Genomic DNA, 20,396 nt, shown 5'->3' on the forward strand with positions numbered 1-20,396 from the left:
CAAGATAAAAACAACATGTCTCACTCAACCTGGCTTACTACTGAGACTAAACACAGGTAGCCTAGCTCTGAATCATGAGCTTAGCATACATTGAAATTAAACAGAGATCACAGGGAATGTCCACCCATAGGGGGTAGGTAAAGGACTGAGGGGATTGGAAAGTGGAAATGTATGGCATGGTATTCAAGGGGGATGTTGCTTCTTAAAATGGGACATTGCTCAGGAGCACCAAGGAGATGTGGATACTCTGCTGGCTTATGTCTGGGTTGGTTAGTGTAGTTAGTTGGGGCACCAGGGCCTCACAAGACTGATAGTATAGTGGCTATTACAGTGCAGAACTCTCCTGGTCAGTGATGGTTATGCCTACATTCTATTGGCATTCATCAGAATGTCTCCTGTGAAAAGTTCTGTTGGGTATCCTGCGGAGAGGAAATGTATGTTTTGACGTAGACTCACTTTGCACTCCAAGATTATGCAGGAGATTCACAGTGTATGTGGTAGATTGAAGGGCCAAGAGTTCTAAAAGGCCCTCAAGTTTTTTAACCCCTTCCCTGCGGGGCATATTCCCCCGCTGTGCTGGGGGGAGGGAGGAGCGCATCGCCCCGGTGTTCATGACGAGCTCAGCTTGTCATGAGCCACGGTGGTCGTGTGCTCATGACAAGCTACCACACCCGTTTCTTTAGAACGCTAGCACAGCAGGGGAATTTGCCCAGCATGCGAGCTTTCTAACGGTCATGACGAGCTCAGCTCATCATGAGCACACGAGCACCGTGGCTCATGACGAGCTGAGCTCGTCATGAGCATGGAAGGTGTAATAGAATGGATCTGGGTACCACTATAATTCAAACAAAGTGCATCCAGCAGCCTGCTTGCAGCATGAGACCTGCAGGATCTGGCTCGGTAGAGGTAGCCCATGTGGTTGGGAGCCATGGTAAAAAAGGATGCACCATTAATATCTGTCTTGTTGAGATGACAGGTCTAGGCCATGTGATCCCTCTCATCCAGGGTTTGTGACAACAGCCTTTTGTCCCCCACAGGATGCCAGACCTACATGGACATCATCATCGTCCTCGATGGCTCCAACAGCATCTACCCCTGGGTGGAGGTCCAGGATTTCTTGATCAGCATCCTGCAGAAGTTCTACATCGGCTCTGGCCAGATCCAGGTGAGACCTTGTCTCGGTGCAGTAAGTGCCCAAGAAGCTATGAATGACATGACCTAAGCAGAGAACTTGTCACTTACACTTAAAAAAACACTTAGGGACACATACCCAGTGTACTTGCTTAGTGTAGGAATGGTTGAGGTGTTGGGGCCTCAGAGACCCTTTTTTAGAAGAATTGAAAAACATTGTCTTTATTCTAATGTGGTTCAATCTGATTTCTCTATGATGTAACCGATGAGGGCTGAGATTGCTCCTAAGCTGCAGTTCAGCATGATGTCATGATCAACCACCTGTACAATGTTCAATAGGGCAGGTCCCAGGAATAACCCAGTAGATGGTGGTTTCACCAATTCAAAACATAATTTGAGTCCAGTGTGGTATAAAAAAAATTGATTGGCCCGGGGACTAGTATTGTCCTTATTCACTGTGCGAACAAACCAGTACTTGGGTGATTGGTCCAGTGTTCATTGAAGCAATTTGCTCTGTTATGATTTTTACTGAGGAGTCACATTGCTTGACCCTGCATTACACCTGGCCATTTGGCAATCGGCAGCTATGCTTGGTGTGAATAATAACGGAAAAGTATAACAAAGTAAAAGTATGAATTTGAAAGGCGCCTACTAGAACACAAGTGACTGATTATTCAGTCACAAAAAGGTTTAAAAAAAAACACACAGTCGCACATTTTAAATTAAAGTTGTTGAAAATTGGTGCTTCTGCCTTGCAACATATTGATGAACATCTACATTAAAATGTACAGTCATGTCACCTATGACTTCGCCAAACATTCTTCAGTTCCCCTCACATCCTCGCACATCTCAGACGTCCATCATTCCGAAGGCTACAGCATCTGTCATGTAGGCCTTGCCCATAAGAAGGTAGGAGACCTCACTGTCAGCCCTAATGCCTCCCGGCCCTGTGCTATAAGCAAACAGGTGACACTCTGTTCTGTGGAGCTCCAGACATGCCACTTCCCACTCTTTACCCCACTCTCAGCAACTCAGATCACCACCTTCCATCTCATCTACTGGCCACATGGGCAGAACAAGGACTTTATTGTTATATTCTCTAATTTTTTCACCACCCCATCCATCTGACACACCCATACCATCCTGTGGCACATCACCCAACTAACACACTCCAAATGTCATATCCTCGACCTCGTCTTGTCAACATCGCCAACATTTAAATGCTTCAATGCAAACAATAAATAAGGTATGGGCCTCGGAAGGGGGCGAACTCAAGCTTAAAAGCATCAAAATAAAGCCAGCAAATAGAAACCAAGCAAATGTGAGTTACAAACTACAAAGCCAATGATCAGCTCTTGGCTGGAATCCATTTCCAAGGAAACTCTCAGAATGTGCTCAAGATGTCGTTAGCAAACCAGCCAGCTGCTCTATCTGGTAGGCTTCGCCTAAAACGGAAAGGCAGTAGTTGTAAAATTATAGGACCTAATGTTCAACTATGAGAATCCATTTTATGCAACCTCAAATTGTGTGAAACTGTAGGTGAATCAAAAATGAATGGATTCATGTTACCAAGGATTAGTATTGACATGTTACATTAAATATCTAGAAAATACTTAGAGAAATGTCATAATTTTAAATCATACATTTTGGTCAATGAATGTCAGGGGGAAGCCTGGGGTACAGGAGCGTTTAGGGAGTGGAGAGAGTGGTCTGTAATTTATTTCTGTGTTAGGACAGAGATCCTAGGGCCTCTCACATGTTTCAAGAGAGAGAAGGGACACATACATGTTAGTAGCTGTAATGGTTACTGTCTGGAGAATGGTCAACGCAATCTATAGTTGGCTATAGATAGTAACAGCCTTCAGCATATAAAAATTCTGTTTCTAATTCTTCTTTAAATTATTTTAGGATTAACAGGCACTTTGGTTGTTTCTTTGCCACTGAAAAAATTATCAATCTGGAATTGTTTCCATTACAAATGTATTTTTGCAGATTGAGGCATAGTGTCGTACACATTATTCTCGACATATAATTTACAATAGATGAAGGTTTTTTTGTCCACTAGGTCAATGTAGGTGGGCATGGATGCAAATTATAAATACACTTATCATTAATATATTTTCTAAAGCATGGTTCTATTACATTTTATAAAGTCACCTTATAGTCTGCTTCTTAAATGAGAAATTTAATTCTGAAAGTTTTTCAAGGAAGAGATGTTTGTTTATTAGTTTATTCAGTCATTTTTATGTATTCCTTTTGGATGTTTACATAGAGCCAGAGTATCACTTTAATGCCATTACAGAGCACTGAAGAGGAAATCGAGGTCTGCTACAGAGCTAAATACAGGGGAAATAAAGTGTAACTTAGTTTGAGGGGAAGCAGCCCTCCAGTAGTCTTTGTTCACTTCCCTATAGTTCACAAGTTTCAAGAGTATGCTGTGTTAAAGAGTTTGGTTTTCAAGAGTTTTCTGAAATGGGGCAGATGCCTAGACCCAGCCCCGAACTGGCCCCCGACCAGTCAAGGCCTTTCAGATCAATCTCCTCGCCTTAGGCTTCCCTCCTCTCTGCTCTCCTCCTCTATCTCCTTTGTCTCCTGGTCCTCGGATCTTCTCTTAATACATTACTTCTCCCTTTTGTGCCTTATCGCCTCCATTTTCATCCTGTTCGTGCCACTTTCAAACTCCTCTGTCTCATTTTTTGTGCCTTTTCTACCTCGTCTGTAGCCGCTTTGTGCCATTTTCATACCTCTCTTTTACACTTTTTCGTGTATTTTCTCATCTGTTTTTAGCCTCTTTGTGCAACTTTAATACTCCTCTGTCTTACTTTTTGTTCCTTTTCCTCCTATGTTCTTAGACACCTTGTGCTGCTTTCCCTTTTGCTCAACCGCTCTTTTCAGCCTTTTTTGCCAGTCTCAATACCTCACCCATTTTCTGCTTTCACGCCCTTTCTCCCCTTGTGCCTCCCTCGCTCTACCCACACCCCCATTCCTTACCTGGTTTCTTGCCGCGTCCCCTTCCCACCTCGTCTTAGCTCGCCAACTAGCCCCACCCTCCGTCCCCACGCTCCTCCCTTCTCCCAGGACCTACTTAATGGGGGCCGCGGTTCAAATGCGCTCAGTGCCACAAACCCTGGTCCGATCAGCTCCTACTGCTACAGCACAGCGATCCTCCACTCATCAGACCCGGACAGCCATTCCACCCACTGCTACTACGTTGCACTACAAACCAAGGTAGAACCACATGCAACCACTGCCACCTCACCCGCAGCAGCACACCCACACACGTCCCCCAAGCACCAGCAACGTCACCTTCCACTGGGGCTAATGCCACACAACACACCAAACCACCACCAAAACAACCACTAGCATACATGCTTTTCAGCATCCTCTCTCAGCAAACGCCACCGAGATCTGGGTTCTCTTCAGCAACAGAGCGCTGACCTACTCTACCTTATGGAAACCTAGCTCATCCCGGTGTGGTTCAACTGACATCGCCATGGCTATCTGTTGTATCCTACGACAGGTAGCTAGGTCGAGTTTTGTAGATTTCTTTTTTAGTCCTAAGTAGATAAGAACAACAGTCCTTAAGCGAGGTGTACCTGCCTGCTGCTCAGCCCATCTCCATCTGTCACCACTCATTCACACAGGCACCCAAGCATTCCATTCACCACAGTCACACCAACATTCTGATACCATCTCTCACTCTGGCTAAGCAGCTAGGAGAAAGCTAGGCTAGGTAACATACATAAACATTATGAGTATATAACACTATCCCAATGGGCCACAATAACGCGCAACAGCGCGACCCTTAAGATCTGCAGACCTCGAACTGGCCGTTGTGCCGCGCTTCAAGCGGAGTAGGGCCGGTGGACGCTCATTTCGAGTGCGTGCAGCTGCTCTGTGGAACTCCCTGCCCCCGGCAATTCGCGCTATGAGCGATTTGCTTTCCTTTCGCCGCGCGGTGAAAACGTTTTTATTTCCTTAGTTGTATACCTATGCTTGTTTATTGTTTAGTTGTGTTGTGCTGCTGCCTTGTCGGGCGCCAGGACGCTCCTTAGCTGGAGCATCTGTGCGCCAAATAAAAACGCATAACATAACATAACATAACATAACAGGACCGCCTTCACAAGCCAGGAGGAGGACTCGCAATCATCCATAAGGATGCCATCAAATGCTCGCCATCTACAGTTAGCAGCTCCTACCTCATGCACATGTGCACTTCAGACTACAAACGGACGACAGCTTCAACCTGAAAGGCACCCATGCATATTGACCCCCAAGACCGCACATCAACTTCAGCAACCTCATCACAGACTTCATCACTCACTTACCCATAAACTCCAAGGTCTTCATGCTACTCGGCGACCTGAATTTCCACCTAGGGGACCCAAGAGCCCCTGCTCCACAGCCCTCCTCTAACATCATGGGACTCACCCAGCTCATCACAGGCCCTACACACATTGCAGGACATACTCTAGATCCAATCTTCACCATCAACATCAACAACAGGATCATGTACAACTCCGCCTCACCACTCACATGGACTGACTACTCCATCATACACTTCCAAATCACTACACCAGAAGTCAATGCACCAACCAGCTCCAACCTTCCCAGCCAAAACTGGAGCAAAGTAATAGAGAACGACTGGTTCAACGCCCTCAAAACAAACTAACCGAACACCAGCAACAACGTCGGCAAGTAAATACATAACTTTAGCAATGGATCAAGAACTCCCTCACACCTATCTAAAGCAACAGACAAAGAAATATCAAAACAAGCCAGTTGCTATACAGATGACCTTCGCAAAGTTAAACGCTACTGCAAGCAGCTAGAAAGAAAATGGAGAACCAGCCACAATGCCAACAGCAGAACCACCTACAAGTTGCGCTCAGATGCTACTACCAGCTTCTAAGAGACAACAAAAAAAGGATACTAACTGAAAGCATAGAGTCGAGCTCCAACAGCTGCAATGAGATATTCTCAATTGTCAAAGAATTCACCACCCAGAGGTCGCACTTAACACCATCACCCCATCACAGGGGAACTTGATGACAAATTATAAACTTATTCTACAGCAAAATGGCAATAATCTACAGCAACTACGAGCAACAACCAGACGCCAAAGATCTCATCACCAACCTGACCACTATGAACCGAGCTGGACACCTGACTGAATGGAAAATACCGAAGAAGACACTAAAGCGATCATGCAAACGGTACACTCCAGGGCATCAATGGACCCATGCCCCCACCATATCTACAACATGGGAGGACCACCAATAAACAACACCCTCACCCACATTATCAACACCTCCATCAAATCTGCCACCTTCCCAGAAGACTAGAAGGGCTCAACAGTCAATGACTTCCTCAAAAAAACCATCAGCCACCACAAGCCAGCTGAGCAACTTCCGACCATCTCTCTGCTCCCATACCCAGCCAAAGTGATGGAGAAGGCCATCAACAAACAACTCACCAGCCACCTCGAACTTCACAGCCTTCTGGACCAGACCCAATCAGGATTTAAGAGCAACCACAGTACCACAGCAGCACTCTTCGTGGCCACAGACGACTTCCGCACCATACTGGACCGTGGAGAACACGCAGTGCTCATCCTATTCGACCTCTCTGGAGACTATGATATAGTCTCTGAACACGCATATAAGCATTGCCACATTCTCTGTGAAACTACCAGACCATGTGTCAGAACCTCATGCACCAAACCCACTTCAAACTCTACACATGATCTGGTCGTTTCACAGAGAAAATGTGGTGCTTGTTTGCATGTTCATGATTAAAGAGTATGGGAAAGATAGAACATACTTCATGCAGCTTTGTTTTACCTGATATTTTGGAGTTTCTGTCTGGAGGTTGTATTTTCCAGGTTTGCAACGCGACTTACTTGTCTTGGAGTTGAATGTTTTTAGTGCTTGTTTAGGTATCTCTTTAGTACTGAGTTTAGAAGAATAGTGGAGTTCCACAGATCCATAGGAATTGGCCTGTTGGACTACTGAGATTTCTAAAAAAACAGCTCACAGATAGACTGCAAAGACTCCACTGGGGGATTGTGGAGTTCTTTTATTATAGTTTTACAAGGTTATGTTTCTGCAGATGAAGGCATTATCTGGCCGCCTTGTTCTAAAGTGCTGATGACATGCAAGCTAAAATGTATAGAAGTCATGCAGAGATCTAAGCTCTGATATGCTAAAGTCCTGCTGAACCTGACATGAATCAGGAGGCACGCTTGGCCCTAGCACGCATGAAGTCTGTAGAGCTATAGATCTGACATGCTAGATTCTGCTGAACCCTGGCATGCAGCAGGAGCCATGCTTACTCTCGCTTGCAAGAGTCATGCAGAGCTGTAAGGTCTGACATGCAGGAAGCATGAAGACCGACATGCAGCAAGAATCACCTTTGCCCTTGTAGTGTTGCTGCCAGTGGGGTGTACCACTGCAGCACACGCCCCCTCCCACTGTTCCTGCATGTTTCGCCCCTCAGGCGTGAAGGGGCTTTGGTAGAGCCCATACGTAAGCGTGGACACGTTCCCCTGTTAATAAAGAGCCCAGGGTCCTGGGCGTGGTCAGTTAGTTACTAGCCACCAAGTGTAACACGTGTGTCCTGTAGCCCTGCTTTCTAGGCCCTAGGCCAGGACACCACATTGGCGACGAGGCGGTGGTCCTCTGCCCCCACCGCGTGCCCTACATCAGCGCGCCCTGTCATCGGCGCCCCCACTGCCCAGCAGCCCAACAACGAGCGGCCCTCCAACGGCTGCCCCGCTGCCCGGTTACTCCTCGACGTGCGGCCCTGCTCACGGCGCTCTGCCCCGGCATCCGGGTTCGCCTGCCCCGGCCGCGCCTTCAAGGACTCACCCGGTCCGCCCAGTAGCGGAAGAGACCCGCCTGCTTCCCTGCAGCGGCCTGCGCTGCCCTCCGGCATTCCCGCTCGGCTCCCGCCTGCCTCCTGAGCCGTCCAGCGGCCATCCTCTATGACGTGACCGGCGTGTCACTTCCAGGTACCTGCAGCGGCCTGCCCCGTTGGCTCCAGCTACCCCTGGGCCCCAGCTTTCGCCTTCCCCGAAGACGCCGGCCCAGCGCGGCATCCCTGGTGGTCCCGCGCATGCGCAGGAAGTGCCCGGCAACACGTCCCCGACGTGCACCGTGTGTTCTCATGTATCTCGCGTGTCCTCGGCCCCGCGGACCCTGCCAACCCTCACGCTTCCAGCGGAACGGTGCCAGGGTGCGTCTCTCAATTGCATACTTCTTCCCACAGTGTTTGTGGAGGCCACACAGTCTTCCCCTGCCTGCTAGGAGCGCCCAGACGTCTCGCAGAGTCCTGCTTCAGCCGCCATGGCCAATGTACCGCCCCTGGAGCCCTTTTCCATCACGGGAACGCCCCCCTCGCAAGCAACACGGTGGCGCAAGTGGGTTGAACGGTTGGAGAACTACTTTATCGCAGCGGACATCGCGGTGGCGCGGCGTCGCGCCATGCTGTTGCACCTAGGTGGGGAGGCTATTCACGACATCTCCAAGGACATCACGGAAGGCGACCCACCACACACCTACGCCACCCTGCGAGACGCCATTACAAGATACTTCGAGCCCTTCACTAGCACGGATTACGAACGTTTCCTGCTCCGACAAGCTCACCAGCTCCCTGAGGAGTCGGTTGATGTGTTCTACGCGCGTCTCAAGAAACTAGCCAGCACGTGCACGCTCCCGGACGCGGAAGACGAGATTCGCGCCCAATTCATACAGGGGTGTACCTCTCTGAAGCTGCGAGAGAGGGTGCTAGAAACGGACGCCATGCCCATGCGCGACATCCTCGCATTAGGACGCTCTAAAGAACTCTCCAAGGCTCGGGCAGCCCACATGGAGCCGGATCCAGCAGTCAAAGTCAAGACAGAGCCGGTGTGCGCGGTCAAGTCACAACGTCCAGACAACCGGACGAGGCCTCAGAGGAAAGACCAGCCACATCAGCCCCAGTCCACCCGCGATCGAACCTGCATTTGGTGCGGGAGTGCCACCCCACACAAAGGCGCCTGCCCAGCCCAAGGTAAAATCTGCAGCGCGTGTGGGAAAGCCAACCACTTTGCAAGCGTCTGTTTATCGTCGCAGCGGAAGAAGCAAAGCGGCCCGCCCAGGAGGGCGCGACAGGTAGCACCACTACCGAACACGTCGAACAGCAGCGACATGGACGACGACGGGGAAGACGCCGCGTCGGTCCACGTGGTGCGCATGCTCAACACCCTGGCGGCCACGTCATCAAACGAACCAATGTGCACCGTCCATGTCCATGGCCAAGCAGTCAGAGCCCTCATCGACACCGGCGCGACGATAAACCTCATGGCCGCCAGTGTGTACCAGTGCCTGGAGGACGCCCCCACGCTTCACCCCACCAGAGTGCAAGTGTTCGCCTACGGGACCCGGCGCCCATTGCGCCTGTGCGGAGTGTTCCGAACAACCGTGTCTCACAATTCCATGCAGCTGCAGACAAAGATCTATGTATCTCAAGAAGGATCAGGGTTCCTCCTTGGCTGCAAGACCGCACGTGAACTCGGACTCATTCACTTTGCCCTAACCGTGCAAGCTCAAGGTCTAGATCATCTGGTCGCAGAACATTCCTCGTTGTTCGAAGGTATTGGGTGTCTACGAGGCCCTCCCGTCCGACTTCACATTGACCGGTCAGTGTCCCCAGTAGCCCTCCGGCACAGGCGGATTGCGTTCCACCTCCGGCCCAAAGTGGAAGCCGAACTGAAGATGTTAGAGCAAGCCGGAATCATCGAACGGGTGACTGGACCCACCCCGTGGGTGTCCCCCATTGTCGTGGCCAAAAAGCCGAAGCAACCCGAAGCGGTAAGAATATGTGTGGATATGCGCCTCCCCAACCTGGCCATCAAAAGAGAACGTCATCTGACGCTAACCATCGATGACATCATCGGGGAACTCGCAGAATCCAAGTGGTTCTCCAAGATGGACCTGAGATCGGGGTACCATCAGATCCCGCTTCACCCAGACTCGCGCCCAATCACGACCTTCTCTACACCTGTGGAGGTACACGAGGCTCAATTTCGGCATCTCAAGCGCCGCCGAGGTGTTTCAAAATATCATCCACAACGTCCTCCAAGGCCTCGACGGAGTACTAAACGTGAGCGACGATATCCTGGTGCATGCCCCGACTCTGGAAGAACACATCAGACGCCTCCAAGCTGTGTTCAACCGTCTAAAAGAGAGAGGACTGACGCTCCACAAAGACAAATGCGAATTTTTGCGCAAAGACATAAGTTTCTTTGGATACAAGTTCTCCGATCAAGGGGTAGGCCCCGACCCAGAAAAAGTGAGAGACATCCACAACGCGCCGGCACCCACCTCCATAACAGCAGTCCGCAGTTTCTTGGGCATGGTGACATACTGTGGACGTTTCATAAAGGACCTGTCCGACCTAACTGGACCACTCCACGACCTCACGAAGTCGAATGCCACCTGGAAGTGGGGCCCGGAGCAACAAGAATCCTTCGTGAACACGAAAGCAGCCCTGTCAGCGGACACAACACTGGCATATTTCAACCCACAAAACGAGTCACAACTGCTAGTTGATGCCAGTCCCACCGGTCTGGGAGCTGTCCTGTCACAACGGCAATCATGCGGAGAATGGGCCCCCGTAGCGTATGCCAGCCGTACCCTCACGCCTACCGAACAACGCTACTCCCAAATTGAGCGGGAGGCCATTGCTATTCTGTGGGGGTGCCGCCATTTCCACATTTACCTCTATGGCCACCCTTTTTCAGTAGTTACCGACCACAAGGCCCTCATACCACTCTTCCAAGGCTCTTCCTCCCGCCCACCCCCGAGGATTGAAAAGTGGGTGCTGCAGCTGCAAGAGTTCCAGTTCACTGTGGAATACCGGCCCGGCACACGTAATCCTGCAGACTACCTGTCAAGGCACGCCCGACCTGTTACCGATGCGGAAGCCGCCGAAGCAGCGGCCACAGAAGAGTACGTCCGGCTAATCGTCGAAAGGTCAAGGCCACGTCCCATGTCCCTAGAAGAGGTTTCAAGAGCCACTAAGGACGATGACTGTCTCCAGATCGCGATCCATGCCGTAGAATGCGGGGACTGGAAGGCGCTCCAGAGCCCAGCATCCTTTCGCACCTCTGACGCCCAAGCCATCCTGAAGGCCCTGTACCAGATCCGACACGAACTGTCAGTCTCCACTGAAGGATGCCTCCTGAGAGGCCCCCGCCTGGTGTTACCCAGCAGCCTGACCCAACAAGCCGCCTTGCTGGCACACGGATCAATCCAAGGGATCGTCAAATCCAAAAACAGACTCAGGAGCAAGGTGTGGTTCCCCGGGCTCGACAGAGCAGTTGAAGAGGTGATCCATAGGTGTCCAGTGTGTCTTGCGACAAGCCTTCCAAACCCTCCGGCGCCCGTGGTAACCGAAGAAGGCCCCACGTCCCCGTGGGTGCGAGTGAGTGCAGACTTCGGCAGCCTCCCCGGGGGCAAGTACATGCTCGTCGTGGTGGACGATTTCTCTCGCTAGCCGGAAGTAGAAATTGTATCGTCAACGGCAGCCTCGGAAGTAATACCAAAATTCGAAAAGATAATTGCCACCCACGGGCTCATGAAGGAAGTCCGCACTGACAACGGACCCCCATTCAACGGCAACGACTTCACGGAATATCTCCAGAGCCAGAGCGTTAAACACAGACGGATCACGCCAAGGTGGCCTCAGGCCAATGGAGAGGTCGAGAGACTAATGAGAACCTTGAACAAAACGATGCAAATTGCAGTTGCTGACGGCCAGTGCCTGGAGCTGGCCATTTACCAATTCCTCCGAGAATACCGCCTGACCCCGCATTGCACTACAGGAGTCTCCCCAAGCCGACTCTCATTAAATCGAGTCATGGCGGACACCATCCCGCACCACCCAGCGTGGGAGCTCGCCCCAAACCCAAGAAACCGGTCCATGGAGCAACGCGCCAGAACCAACCAGGAAGCATCCCGACGGAGAAGAGCAACGGACAGCCCCATACAAGTCGGGGACACTGTTCTGGTGAAAGACCGCCACCCCGGAGGAAAGTTCCGTCTGCCCTTCGAATTAGACCCATGGACTGTGACAGCGATCAACGGAACCATGGTCACAGCTGTCAGGAATGGGGAATCTGTCACAAGAAACATCTCGTTCTTCAAGCAAGTACCAGAGGGAAGTACAGACCCTGACCAGGACGAGTGGCACCCGACCCCCCAGCGCCGACCATCAGGACCGGAGGGAACAGACGCTGCAACGGACCGAGCTGAGGACACCACTCCGAGCGTCCACGCCACGGAGAGACCAGAGGAAGAGTCCAACGTCAACGATACCAGGGACACAGAAGAGCCACCCACAGCTATGGGGGAAGGCCGAAGCCAAGCAAGATACAGCCTGCGTCCATGTCCAAAGCCTTCCCAGAGGTATCGTGACTTTGTGGCTCAGTGCTGGCGTTGAGCTGATCGTGATGGCTGACCCCGCCGAGATTAAAGTAAGACTGTTCTGTTTTTGATATTCGAAATGTTATAAGATTCACCAGCTGAGCAGAGACTGAACCAGAGACAGTTGGCGAACTTTGTTTGCTTTCCGCAACCAACTTTCACAGCATGTTTGCTGACCTGATAGACTATTGAGTATCTGTGTGTTTGTCTTCAGTTTCATTTTTATCCCTAGGTAAAGGAGGAATGTAGTGTTGCTGCCAGTGGGGTGTACCACTGCAGCACACGCCCCCTCCCACTGTTCCTGCATGTTTCGCCCCTCAGGCGTGAAGGGGCTTTGGTAGAGCCCATACGTAAGCGTGGACACGTTCCCATGTTAATAAAGAGCCCAGGGTCCTGGGCGTGGTCAGTTAGTTACTAGCCACCAAGTGTAACACGTGTGTCCTGTAGCCCTGCTTTCTAGGCCCTAGGCCAGGACACCACAGCCCTCACATGCAGGAGGTCTGCAGGGCTCTAAGGTCTGGCAGGCATGCTGAACCCTGACATGCAGCATGACTCACGCTTCGCCCTCACATGCAGGAGTCCTGTAGGGTTCTAAGGTCTGACATGCAGGAGTCCTGCAGCGTGCTAAGGTCTGACATGCAGGAGTCCTGCAGGGCTCTAAGGTCTGACAGGAGTCCTGCAGGGTTCTAAGGTCTGACATGCGGTGTCCTGCAGGGCTCTAAGGTCTGACATGCAGGAGTCCTGCAGGGCTCTAAGGTCTGACATGCAGGAGTCTTGCAGGACTCTAAAGTCTGACATGCAGGAGTCCTGCAGGGCTCTAAGGTCTGACATGCAGGAGTCTTGCAGGACTCTAAAGTCTGACTTGCAGGTGTCCTCTAGGGTTCTAAGGTCTGGCAGGCATGTTGAACCCTGACATGCAGCAGGCACCACGCTTCACCCTCACATGCAGGAGTCCTGCAGGGCTCTAAGGTCTGACAGGAGTCCTGCAGGGTTCTAAGGTCTGACATGCGGTGTCCTGCAGGGCTCTAAGGTCTGACATGCAGGAGGTGTGAACTCGGACTTGTGATGAGAATGCCTCGTGCTCAGTGCTCCGATTCTCAAAGGCAGCACGTACGTAGAAGCCATGGTTGATTACAATAATATATAATGTTGCAGACTTTCGGATGCTACGGAACGGAAAACTGTGCAGTAAAACGTTGGCATAATTTAAATGAAATGCGTGAAATTAGGACATATTTGGAAGGTTCCACTATTTATTTTTGGCAGGCGATGACAGCCTGCTTGCATCCCAGGGGTACAGCATGCGGGCCCCTCGCTTGTTCAGAAATGCGAGAGCCACTTAAGACAGCCGAGGAGGCTCAGCACGTGCTGCGGGGCCACGTGTATCTTGTAGATCACAGATTGTATTAATGTTTGCTAAAAGTGACGGCCCCAAAGGCACTCAGTATGACTGGAACTGACTTTGGTTCATATATACCGGGGGTGCCGAAATCCATATTACCACCTGCTATCTGTCCTGAAAGTCCAGCTATTACAAGTTTGTTTCCGCCGAAATGGGGAATGACTGCTCGGACCTCGAGTTACTTACCAGGTGCTTAGCTGAGAAGTTTTAAAACCGCTGACAGTTTGGCAAGTGTCAGCCAGAGTACCCACGCGGTCTTGGCGGCTGAGGCAGGGTTGAGGCCGAGGTGCTTGTGCCTGTCTGTGGAGAGCTTTCCTCCCCCCACAAAGCTGTAGGGGTTGGGTTGCCCACAGCCCCTGTCCTGCAGGACAGGTGTCACCGGGCCTGGAATTATGGGGTTTGGAGCTTTCATATCCGATCATTGAGGGCCCGGGCACACTTGGAAATACAACTTGCGGTTTCCCCCTAAGTTATCGCTCCAGTCTCTCAACTCGTTATGAGAATCTTAATGGGGCAATAAAACGTTTTGTTGAATCACAAACAGTAGTAAATTCATGCTGTTGTATGCAATATCACACTGCCGTCCTGTGAAAGATGTCACAACGGAGCTCTAAACCTTCACAGACATCAAACAAATGAAACATTCAATCAATCAATCAATACATTTGCAGAGCGCACAACTCACCCGTGAGGGTGTAAAGGTGCTGGAAGAGGGGGCGAGGATTATTATTATTATTATTATTTATTTTTGTAAAGCGCGTAGTCACCCGGAGGTATCCCAGCGCTAAAAGGTCCTATCTCCTAAGTTCAGTGGTACAAGGGAGAGAAAGAGGGAGATAAAAAAGGGAGGGGAGGGGGGCACAGAAGATCAGGGTTACGGACGAGCATGATTCATAGAGGAAAAAGGTGAGTTTTGAGCCGCTTCCTGAAGCGGAGATATTGTGGTTCGAGTCGCAGGTCGCGGGGGAGTGAGTTCCAGAGTCGTGCAGTATGGACTGAGAAGCGTCTGCCTCCTGAGCGAACTTTCTTGAATCTGGGGATAGCGATGAAGTTTTCCGTGTCCGAGCGGAGGGGTCTTGAGCATTTGTAGGATGTGATGAGTTTCCTAAGAACAGGGGGGCCTTGATTTTGTAGTAGTTTGTGAGCTAGACACAGGGCCTTGAATTTGACCCGCTCCCTTATGGGAAGCCAGTGGAGGAGTTTTAGGGCCGGTTTGGCCGAAGCTCTGGCAGGGGTCTTTGTGAGAATCCGGGCCGCAGTGTTCTGAATTCTCTGAAGCTTGTTCAGCGTCGCTTCGGGGGCGCCCAGGTAGATCACATTGCTGTAATCAAGCCTCGAGAGTACTAGGCCTTGAATTAGCAGCTTTTGGGAGTTGGTGGGCAAGAGGGGCAGGACTTTCCTTAACGATTTCAGGAGCCCGAAGCAAGTCCCGGCTACTTTCTTTGCCTGCGCGGTAAACGAGAGGTCGGTGTCGAGCCACACACCCAGACTTTTTACTTCTTCTTTAGGTTCAGGGGGAGGGCCCAGACAGGCTGGCCAGATGTTCGGGGAGAGTGTGAGTCCTTTCGGGCCGAGGAGCAGAACCTCCGTTTTCGAACCATTTAATTTTAGGGCTGAGGTGTTCATCCAGCGTTGGACCTGTGCAAGGCAGTTAAATAAGTCTGCTGGTTGTTGTCTGGGGTGAGATAGTGATACAACTAATTGTGTATCGTCGGCGTAACTGACGACGCTCACTCCGAATGGGATGATGACCTCCTCCAATGTGGACATATAGATATTAAATAATGTGGGGCTCAGGGAGGAGCCCTGAGGCACGCCACATTAGAGGGGAATTTCGGAGGAGCAGGCGTTATTCTCCCAGATCTGATAGGTCCGTTGGGCCAGAAAGGATGAAAGCCAGGCAAGGGCAGAGCCCTCTACACCAACTCCCTTGAGTCTTTTAATGAGAAGTTGGTGGTTAACGGTGTCGAAGGCCGCACTTAGGTCGAGGAGGATCACTGCCACTGATCCTCCTCCGTCCAATAGCGCTCTGGCCTCCTCTAACGCTGCAAGGAGGGCGATGTCAGTGCCCTGCCCTGGACGAAAGCCCGTCTGGGAACTTTTTAGTTTGTTGTTGACCTCCAGGAACTGGGAGAGTTTTTTATTAACCAGTTTTTCAGCAATCTTGCTGATTCCTGGGAGTAGGGAAATGGGCCTATAGTTAGCCAGGTTTTCGGGATCAAGGGAGGGTTTCTTTAGCAGAGCTTTCACGACTGCCGCCTTCCAGCTCGGGGGTACAACTCCCTGTTGGAGTGAGGCGTTGATCAGATGAGTCAAGGGGGGAATAATCGTGGGAGCTACCTCCTTAAGGATTCGAAGCGGGGCGGAATCCCTAGGGGAGCCGCTTTTTACGGATTTTAACGTGTTTCCCACTTCTTCGGTCGTAACTTGACCTCAAGAGGAGAGACAACTGGATGTTAGGGAGTGCGGGAGATCGTTTTCCTCGCACGGAATCGCGGGGGGAATTGAAGCGAGGATTTTTTGAATGTTTTCATGAAAAAAATCCGCCAATTGTTGGCATTTTATCTGGTCGGCTTTGGGGTCTGTGGGGTGTCTCGGTCCAGGTACTGGGGGTTTCAGAAGATCTTTTAGGATGGCATAGGATTCCTTGCTAGAGCATACTGCTTTCTCTATTCTATCCTGGAAAAAAGCGCTTTTATTTTTTCGGATGGCAGTTTTGTAAATTAAGAGAGAGGTAGAATAAACATCTTTGTTTGTTTTCGATTTGTCTTTCCTCCAGGAGTGTTCTGTTCTCTTGCACTCTTGGCGCAGGGCTTTAAGCTCTGGGGTATACCATAGAGCCGAGGATACTCTTTTAGAATGTTTGAAGGAGGAAGTTTTGGGGATGAGTGCATCTAGAGAAGAGGTGATCCACTCATTAAACTGATTATCGGCTGTGGCAGGATCGGTGGAGAGCTCAGGGGTGGAATCTGCAAGGGCGGCGGCCCATTCCCCAGATGCGAGTTTATGCCACCGTCTATCGGTGACCTGGATTTTAGTGGTTTGGGGGTTCGTGGTGGGTATTTCCCAGGAGATAGGGACAAGAAAATGGTCCGTCCATGGAAGGATCAAGGGTGGCCTGGTGGTGATGGTAGCCATATTAGTGAGGACGGGGTCCAGTAGGTGTCCCTTCTCATGGGTGGGCTCATTGTTAACCAGTCGGATATTGAGTGACAATAGGTCTTGAAGGAGGTCGGCGGCTATCCGGTCCGTGGGGTCTTCGAAGTGTAAGTTCAAGTCGCCTAGGATGAGGAAGTTGGAGGCGGAAGATGCTAATTGTGAAACTGATTCGGTGACGGCATTAAGGAATTTCCCAGGGGTACCCGAGGGCGGTAGATCAGTAGCCCTGACAGGGAGTGAGCTGGGGAGGTTTGAATGGATGCTACTGCTCGAACAGCCAAGTCTTGAGGAGTGTCCTGAAGGCCAGCAGGTCCTGGGTCTGTCGTAGGTGAATGGGGAGTGTGTTCCAGGTTTTTACGGCGAGGTGGAAGAACGATCTGCCACCGGCGGTTGCTCGACCTGATGCGGGGGACAGTGGCGAGGGCAAGGTCAGCGAAGCTGGCGGTTCAGGGTGTAGAATGTGAGTCGTTCATTGAGGTACGCTGGTCCGGTGTTGTGGAGAGCTTTGTGAGCGTGGGTGAGGAGCTTGAAGGTGATCCTCTTGTTGACAGGGAGCCAGTGTAGGTCTTTCAGGTTGGCTGTGATGTGGCTGTGCTGGGGGATGTCGAGGATGAGGCGTGCAGAGGCGTTCGGAAAGCGTTATAGTCGTTTCTTGAGTTTGGCTGATGTTTCTACGTAGAGAGCGTTGCCGTAGTCCAGTGTGCATGTGACGAGGGTCTGGGTGACTGTCCTTCTGGTACCGGTGAGGATCCATCTGTAGATCTTGTGGAGCATGCGGAGGGTGTTGAAGCAGGAGGAGGACACGGCGTTCACTTGCTGGATCATTGACAATGCAGAGTCCAGGATGACTCCCCGGTTGCGTGCGTGGTTTGGGGGCGTTGGTGCAACTCCCAGTGCGGCCGCCCACCATGAGTCGTCCCAGGCGGAGGGGGTGGATCCGATGATGAGGACCTCCGTCTTGTCCGAGTTCAGTTTCATTCTCTCATTCCTATCGTTGCTGATTGTTAGAGATGCTGAAGTGGGTAAACACGAAACAGGAAGTGTTTTTCTTCTCGGAATGTTCGCTTTAATATTAGACATACATTAAGAACTCTTTGTGTGAGAAATAATTTACAATCGCATTCACGAGGCTGTTAAAAAATCTCTCTCGTCCGACCCACCCGTTAAACAAATGTTGTAAATATACATTTTAAGAAGGATCGAAGGTTCCTGGTTGCCCAGTGAATTCTGAAGTACATTGGTCTTTGGCCGGTCCAGCAGGCGGATGGGAAATCGATGAACGTAATCCACTCTGTATTAAGTGACAGCGCCTGCGCCACAGCCAGTCAAGGAGAACGTGACGCGGAAGTCTTTCGGTGATGCAGGAAGATCTACCCAGCTGCAGTGGTTCGCACCGAGGGAACCACGCATGTGTGCAGGGCCACCATGCTGCCGATGATCAGGCTTGCACGAGCTGTCACGAGCCAGGAGTGAATCTCCATTTCCAGGCAGTACGAACAGACTTGGATGGATGTGGTGTTGGGATCTGAAAAGTGTGCCCTACAGGGGCAGAGAAGTGCAGTGCACCTTACACAGTAAATGATCTCTAGTGACCTGCATGTGCTCAGAGAGTGCTACACTGAATAATTATGCCAGTCATTCAGAGCTGGTTTTAGAGGGCTAGACTCGAATGTGATCATACAGTTTTGACCACCCAACCCTTCCAGTTTCAGCGACAGTGGCCTGTGAGTGTGAACGTGCAGTGAGCAGATTGTGAACATGAAGTACATACGAAGATCACTTTTTGTGGTCAAGACTATTCCCAGTGTAGAGCGACCCTTGACTCAGTCAGACTAATGCATTTTTATAAAGTTGTGATTAGCAGCTCCTCCATTCCACTCCCAACGTAAACAAATGCTGATCCCCGAGAGGCACCACTGCAGGCTGCTTGTGCGGGGGCGGGATTTTGATCGCTATCTTATCACCCTTGATCTAAACCCCGTTCTGGTCGACTGAACCTTTATTGCCTGTCATTGAGGGAAAAAGTGCATCTCTTACCAGATTAGTTCAATCAATAATGGACCCAGCTCGGAAAGACCACAAACCACTTCTAGCTTTCAAAGGTTTATTATAAAGTTAGGATTAATTGCAGATACAGGCATCTCAAAATGAGATTCACAAGATATACGGGCCCAACTACATACATATGCTCTCTGAAGGCCCTCAGACGAGCAAAGAAAACTACAAGTACCAGTTCTAAAATTAACAGAGCTGCAAGCATAGACACGTATTGTGATCTCTCCGTCATTTAAGGCTGGAGGGAAAATGCAGGTTAGGCTGTCCCTACCCTGTTCTGGAATATCCCTACTTAACAAAATCTCAACCTATCAAAAGGTGTCAGCTGTGAATTACTTCCTAGGAAGATCACCCACTCTTAGTCTCTTGGTGAAAACCTATAATCCTCCAGTCATGACCCCTCTCTGCCTACCCATCCGCTCTCTAGAGGGTCCTCAGGCATCTGCTCTAACTCCACCCAGGGGTGCTGTTCCTAATACCAAACACACAATAACATTTGAGACGCCCCTCGTGAGACGCCCCTCACGTGGTGTTGCCACTGGCTTTTTCCATGCTGTTCTTCATGTGGGCCTCGTGCGTTAGAGTTGACCTTGCTTCTCAGACTCTTCTCCGGCCCGCCGATACCCCTTAAACATTCCTGAATCCTCCTCCGTGTCTGTGCCAGTCTCCTGAACAACCCTCTATTCATTCGGAGTATAATTGGATCCCCCCTCTCACTTGCAGACAGACATCTGCAGCTAGGATCCCAATTCCAATAAACTTCTAACAGAAGTTTGCAACACCAATTCTCGGCACAGACTAATACGTGTAAATCAGAGTCCTTTAAACATTTCAGGCCTATAACACTTCTCATAATGAGTATTTACTTCAAACATTTCGTTAATCAATATCATGTTAATACTCTGCTTTAGGACTATGTAAACATATCTATAGAATATAAATCTATTGAAATCAGAATTACTAAATAACATTAGTGCAATCCATATCAATGCAAGTGGACCCCTTTCCCAACTCTTTCAGCTCTGGCCATGAGGCCTGTTCCGTTCTGTGCTTGACATCCCCTCATTAGCAGCTACACAATATGGATCAGGATTAATCACTCCTAATAAAGTTATACATTTTCACACATTTCTGCATTAGTTCCACTTCTATATAACATTTCTAAATTAACTACACATTTC

General features: G+C 50.4%; 1 protein-coding gene across 4 annotated transcripts in view; it reads left to right on the forward strand.

The window, feature by feature from the left end:
- The window catches only part of ITGA11 (integrin subunit alpha 11), a 592,938-nt gene that overhangs the window by 189,115 nt on the left and 383,427 nt on the right, over positions 1 to 20,396 (forward strand). For all 4 annotated transcript variants that reach the window (XM_086957973.1, XM_086957974.1, XM_086957976.1 and 1 more), the window contains one exon: positions 1,038 to 1,165. In XM_086957973.1, coding sequence (XP_086814099.1) covers positions 1,038 to 1,165 — 128 coding nt within the window. The remainder of the gene's footprint in view (positions 1 to 1,037; positions 1,166 to 20,396) is intronic.

Source organism: Lissotriton vulgaris, chromosome 2_1 (genome assembly GCF_964263255.1).
Source record: "Lissotriton vulgaris chromosome 2_1, aLisVul1.2, whole genome shotgun sequence".
Classification (NCBI taxonomy): Eukaryota; Metazoa; Chordata; class Amphibia; order Caudata; family Salamandridae; genus Lissotriton; species Lissotriton vulgaris.